Here is a 6,690-nt window from a genome sequence, read left to right as displayed (position 1 = left end):
TTATTTAATTCTTAGTTGTTAACCATCTGCATATTTTAACTTTAAAAATAGCCCACCTTCTTCTTGAAGAAGATGGATAACGAAGTTTCAGGCGTTGTTTAACTTTAAAACTATTCTACATAAGAAGATGGTAATAGCGAAGTAACTGGCGTTGTTTAATTATGGCATGTTTTAGAGTGTTTGGGGTTGATTAATTATTGGATGTTTTAAAGTGTTTGGTTGGAATTTAGCTAGAATTTTTTATTTTTGTTGTTTAAATTTGATTATATATAAATTCAATATTTAAAATATATTTTCAACCAGTAAAAATATAAAATCTATATAATTCAAACTTGTAATTTGAAAAATCAAAATAAAATTGGTTTTTTTAAATTATCTAAATTTATTTATTTAAAATATAATATAAAATTGGTTTTTTTTTAATTATCTAAATTTATTTATTTAAAATATAATACATAGGAATAATATGAATACTTATTTAATGCAGGTGGGAAGCTTCTATTTCTTTTTCTAACAATACAAATCATTAATTTTTTTATAATTTTTATATGTAATTTTATTCTCAATGAAAAAATGAAAATTAGAGTAAACTCAAAATACATTATTTCCCTGTTATTACTTTACTCCTTCAATGTTTCAATATATTATATTAAAGTATAAATAAATAGAATTGTTTTTAGTGAGATTTTTTTTAAGTTTTTTAGGTGGGTTTTTCCTGTCTAATTTCTCTGAAATCTGGCAAGAATATATTAACATCATAAGTTTGATGAGTAACCCCTGGACAATCCAAGTGCCCCAAAAGTTTTTCACAAAGCTAAATCCATATATACAGTTTAAATAACACAAATCAAGATTAAAATCACAAATTTGACGGGTACCCCTGCACAATCTAAGTGCCCCATAAATTTTTGACAGAGCTGAATCTATATATACAGTTTAAATAACACAAATCAAGGTTTTACCTCAAATATTTCTGCCAAATACACCGAAGAATCAAAAATTCTGCCTAAAACCAAATCCTAAATAAAATACTACAAAGTGATTTGAACAATAAGCACCATTAAGCATGGAAAGCTAAATAAAATAATAAATCGATAAAAACAAATTCAGAAATAATATCAATAAAGGGTATTAAATGTACTGACGATGCATACCTATACACAGCATTCGATAATACCTAACAGCCTAGATGATGTAGATAATAGACTTAATAAACACAGCGTTAATATTAAATTAATAGATATGCATGGAAATGTGAGCCACATTAAATAGATGGATCTGCACGAAATCTCGAAGTTGATATCTTCGGAACCAAATCACCGACTAAATAAAATTTTCATAACAGTAGTTGTGAGATATGGTTGTCGAGCACCATTTTGGCAGTGAGGTGATACGTTTTCTCTGTAGAGTGGACGGCATCCCAGAAGACATATTTGGAGGCGTCTGGACAAATAAATGAAATATTGGAATTGCATGTGATTCCCACCTCTGTGTATCCTGTCCCACAGCAACCCCTGTTGGATGTCTCAAACCCTACAACAAACCCATTACAGCAACTGAAACTAATGACAGACACATTACAACAAATTAAAAATTTATCATAAAACCATTACAGCAATTGAAATAAATGTCAAAATTACCACCAATCGAAGAATGGTTTTTTACAGCGCGTACCATATTTGGCAGGATTTCTGACTATATCTATGAAGGCATCGTAAATGTCGATATAGACCACTTTAATATCTGGCACCTGAGCTTTGAGACTTGCGACGGCTGCTTTCAGTTTGATGTTGTAGACCAGCGTCGCTTCGTTCAATTCATCCATACAACCTTCAAGTTTGGGGTTCCCATAAAGCATTTTCTGCTCAGGCAGGCATCCGGGAGGTGCCATACCATAAATACCAAATTTGCGGGCACCTAAATTGTATAGATCCTGAAACATTGTGGGATTACACTTTAGAAGTAAGATAATGCATCTAGTCTAATGTTCACGGTAAATTGAAATACGGTAAATTGAAATATTTATATCAGGGTAAGAAAATAAATATATAGTTTGTTTGTGTCGTTTAATGGGTAATGGTTGTGAGATTCCAATTTTGTGTTATTTTACTGGAAGTTAGAAGTTGGACACGATGAAGACTTGTTAAATTTATAAAAAGAACAAATACATAAACTAATATCATTATCTCCATCCAATTCTTTTATTCTAATTTTTCTAATTCTTTTTTTTTACTAATAAATTGTTTTTTTGAATAATTCTTTTTTTTTACTAATAAACTAACTAATAAATCATTTTTCCGAATACAGTACAGGAACAAGTACTTCATTTTTTGAAATAGGGTGAGTGGGTTCATTAAGAGTATATATATATATATAATTTGAATTATAAAATTCAATTATGAATTTTTTATTTTGAAATTTTCTAATTTACAACAAGAAAAATAAAATATTAAACACTCATATTGAAATTTCAAATTTAATATTAAGCAGTAGATATAGATCATAATAATGGATATATAAAAGTGACACTGAACAATGAACAAGTCTCAAGATAATTTATTTGGCTTCTTAATCCATGTCATCACTCATCAACATGCCCTGTTATCATGATCAACATCACTAAACTCATCAATCAACAAGTTCTCTAATGCACTCTCTAGAAAGGCCCTCTCATCTGAAAGCCCATGCTCATCCATCATTCATGACTGACTAGGACCATAAATCTTTTTACCATTCACAAAGAGAGAACCCATTTTTAAATTTCATAGTATCCGACTCTCCACAGAGTTGGAGTTGGAATTTGACGGGCAAATTGCCTAGGTGATTTACTCGTCAAATGCAGTGTAAAGAATGACAAAACCGTCAAAATTTTGCCTTAAAACTATAAAAATAAGTTTAAAAAGGTGAAAAATGTCAACTTTGACAGTCAAAATGTTTTTTGAAATTCCAACCCTGACCCTCCATATCCATCTGGTTCGTTTGAGAAGAACCCAAACTCGTTTCCGGTGCTTAAGTGCGCAAATGAGGTATGGATACCCAAACCCAACCCTTGGACTTACATACCCTTGCTTCATTGATATAAAATATATTTTATCTAATTTTTATTAAAATATTTTAAATATCCAATATATAATATTAAATTTAATATATTTTAAAATTATTTAATAAAAACATAATTATAATTTGTTAAATTTTATAGAATATTTTGAATATATAAATAAATATAATGTTTTGGTCTCAGTAGAACCAAAGTTTGGTTTCTGTGAAGGAACCACCACCACCATCATTAGAAAAATTATTAATTTAAAAAAAAACTATAACAAAAAAAATCATACACACCTAATTTAAAATTTTCTTAATCTCTCTCTACAAACCATTATACTTCATTAAATATTAAAATTAAATTAAATATCTTACCCATCCAATTTAACATAATTATAAATCTCACCCATATACAAATCATGATATTAAAACTAACTTAAACTTCGCTTCCAAAAAACTTAATAAATAAAACAACTGCAACTTTTCTCAACTATGTATAATGATAACTTTAACCACAGGCTTAAACCAAAAACTGAGAAGTTTCACGAACCTATATATTAACAATGTTTTGTAAGAAAGAAAATACAACCTTGGCCAGAATGAAAATTCAAAATGTCAACAAAATTTGAAATTGGAAGTTACGAGAGATTACAAATTTACCTGATATCAATGAGAATAATTTTTCAAACTGTTTTAAACGAAGCTATGCATATAGTTAAATGTGTAATTTTGCTATTTAAAAAAGATAGTAATTGATTTGGGGTAATTTAATTAAAAATGGTTGTATTATTTTCAAATAAAAATAAAAAGAGACATAATAAAGATATAGTCCTATTAAACTTACAAAAAAATAAATAACAGATTTAAAAAAAAAAATCAAAATTTATTTAATTTAAGGTGGTTAACCATATGCATATTTAACCTTAAAACTTGTATACCTTCTTCATAAGAAGATGGCAATAACAAAGTAAGGGGCATTGTTTAACTTTAAAACTACCCTAAGATGGTAATAAAGAATCAACAGACTTTGTTTAAGTATGTTGTGGTCTAACAAGACTGTTATTTTGCCCTGAAAGTCATGAAAATTCTGGTTATATTTTGAGAAAATCCCGTAAGGATTTTTGTAAATCGAAGTTATAGTTGTTAAATTTAAAGGTGCTGTAGACGTTTTTGATGGTACTGAATCTATTTCCACAATCAAAAACATGAAGCAAACACTCTCTTTACAAAAAAAAATTGAAAATTTTTTAACCAACCAATTTTAGCGGTCCTTACAATTCCTCCAACTCCCCTTTTAAATATTAGATGTTTTATAATATTTAAAATTTAGAGAAAAACAAACAAAAATAAATATATATATATATATAAATTGATTTTTTGAGTACATAATTCTATGCCTAAAAAACTTTTCAATCACTCCCCTTATAAAAAAACTCAAAAAAACTCAAACATGTCATTTGAAAAATCCTACCAGAAATATGAACCAAAATTTAACCCCAAACAACTTCCCTCACAGATCGACTACGGCCCAAAGTAAATTGCCTAGGAAATGGGCGAAACAAGTACGTTACTTTCTAATAAATGTTGGTTGACCAATATTTACTGTTGTAAGGCATCTGGGTAAAAGCCTTCGCAATAATCAATAAGAGTTCATTAAATATAGATTATATACCTATGTAAACCCTAGATGTCTTCCATCAAAAGTAAACTATAAATTTTTGCATTGCAGTAAAAAGGTTGCACAGAAGTGGCATCTCGCACCTAGCTTCTCTATACAGAGCATAATGAGATAGATAGGAAATCAGCCAAGTAGAAACAGTAAACAAATATACGTTTTGAATAATCTTTCACAGAAAATCAGCGAAGTACAAACTGCAAGCAAATACTACATTGTGAATAATATCATCATCTTTTTCCACCTGAAGACAACATCAATATGTAAACGATGTATTACATCAATAACCTTTTCGCATGTGAATGATATGTTACCTGGATGAAGTTTTGGGAGAGTTGCAGCAGAAAGTCCTGATATTGGGTGATGCTGAACTGCTTTCTCCTTATGGGCAACAAAAAGTAGTTTTTTATGAAATCGTTGGTTCCTGCACAAGAGAGAAATATGGCTTTTCTGATTATGGTGGATACCTTTTCCTTTCCAACCCGCTCTCCCAAGATCACACTGTAATCTCTAAAGAATTCCAGCTGTTTCCATATCGGTATCACAGACTGCAGCAATATTCAACAATGCTTCTCAGCTTCAGTTATATACTTCAAAGTTCCTTAAGCTTGAAATGTTATGAAAACATGAATATCCAAAAACAACTTACAGCGACCTCGGCCGTGAGGTTATCGTATCCAGTTCCTCCAGAAGCAAAGCTGACACCCGTTATGAGATCTTGGGTAGTGAGATGGGGATCTAAATATGGCGGCAGGGTATCTTTAAGCCCCAGTCCTGCAGCTGCAAACCAGATTAATGATCTAAAGTTAGGTACCAGGTAGATTATGTTATTTTATAGAGCAAAATAGTAGGGAACAACTGTTTTTATTGGATATACCAATGAAATCTGTTGACAGTTTGCCATTAGAAAAGCGGCCTGTGGGCTTGTGATTGATTAAATCTCGGCCATATGGAGGAAAGTCCGCTTTCGCTATTGTTGAAATGTAGTTATTGTTGCCCGCATCCACAATCGAATCTCCAAAAACAAACAGAGCAGACACTTCGCCTGCAATCTTCTTTTCTACTCCACTGGCCCCGTTCATCCCCACCAAAACACATAGTAGAGATAAGGTGAAAATACACTGAACAGATAACATGGAGGGAAAACCCGGAGACCGCGACATCGACAAGGCTTTGCCCCCACCAAAGAGACTCGATGAGTGACAATAAAGAACAGATAACATGGAGGAAAAACCAGGAGACTGCGACATCGACAAGGCTTTGCCCGCACGAAAGAGACTCGATGAGTGACAATAGAGAGCTGGGTCTGCGAGCTCATTAATTTGTGCCTACCAAATCAATCTGATTCGTCTCCATAATTGCGAAACGCACGTACCACCTACTCTAGTACCAGCGTTGATGAATGAATGACCACCGGTCCACGACTCTGCGAGTTGGATTCGACTCGTTCTTCTAGAAGGCATGAATGAGAGATACAGAGTTTAAAACAACTATGTCCAATCATTTGAGTTTTGCACTCATCTGAAATGGCGCACTAAAAGGTTTCTGGTAAGTTTACAAGAACCTCTTCCACTCTAAAGCTTAGATATTTCCAAAATATAGCTTATCATTAACTAATTGCGGAATTAAAAGTGTTTGAGAGAGGTGTATGCTTATATTTGTCTATAGACTGTTTGAGTGTTTATGTTCATTTGCTTAAACTGATATGTATCATGTAACACTCAAACAGTGCAGCAATAAACATCATACACATTACACATGACAGCAATAAGATGCAGAAAATAAACAAATAGCAAGACACCAAGCTTAATTGGAGTTCACCCTGATATCTTGGGCTACGTTTCCTTGAGCTCTAGTCAACTCCACTAAGCTCTTTGAGATTATGGTTGAATTTTTGTACAAGTTCCACTGTCAACTCCATTGGTTTACAACTGAACCTATGGGTTTAGAATATCATCTTATCCCAATGGTTG

General features: G+C 31.7%; 1 protein-coding gene across 2 annotated transcripts; it reads right to left on the bottom strand.

Annotated features, from left to right (window-relative positions):
• Nucleotides 1-1,075: 1,075 nt before the first annotated feature.
• Nucleotides 1,076-6,042, bottom strand: LOC149162205 (GDSL esterase/lipase At2g04570-like). Of its 2 annotated transcripts, none has more exons than XM_089435649.1 (5): nt 5,595-6,041; nt 5,367-5,497; nt 5,032-5,265; nt 1,675-1,933; nt 1,076-1,533 (listed from the first exon to the last, which is right to left on the bottom strand). In XM_089435649.1, exons 1-5 carry the CDS (start codon nt 5,965-5,967, stop codon nt 1,337-1,339), a joined length of 1,194 nt encoding a protein of 397 aa, XP_089291775.1. In that variant the 5' UTR covers nt 5,968-6,041; the 3' UTR covers nt 1,076-1,336. The 2 variants fall into 2 exon arrangements, with proteins under 2 accessions (XP_089291775.1, XP_089291776.1); XM_089435650.1 differs by having other exon boundaries at nt 1,436-1,562; nt 5,595-6,042.
• Between the last annotated feature and the right edge of the window lie 648 nt (nt 6,043-6,690).

This window comes from Pinus tabuliformis, chromosome 5_2, assembly GCF_031772625.1.
Source record: "Pinus tabuliformis cultivar Carrire ecotype Pingquan chromosome 5_2, CPIR1, whole genome shotgun sequence".
NCBI classification, from domain to species: domain Eukaryota; kingdom Viridiplantae; phylum Streptophyta; class Pinopsida; order Pinales; family Pinaceae; genus Pinus; species Pinus tabuliformis.
Note: the sequence above shows the minus strand (reverse complement) of the source record. Positions and strands in the feature narration are given on the sequence as shown.

Excerpts from the sequence above, each read along its gene's own strand:
- LOC149162205 (XM_089435649.1), bottom strand. The coding sequence starts at position 5,967 with ATGTCGCAGTCTCCTGGTTTTTCCTCCATGTTATCTGTTCTTTATTGT. Across the intron at positions 5,498-5,594 it reads ACTGTCAACAGATTTCATTG|CTGCAGGACTGGGGCTTAAA; the intron begins GTATATCCAATA and ends TCTGGTTTGCAG. Across the intron at positions 1,934-5,031 it reads TCTCCCAAAACTTCATCCAG|GATCTATACAATTTAGGTGC; the intron begins GTAACATATCAT and ends ACAATGTTTCAG.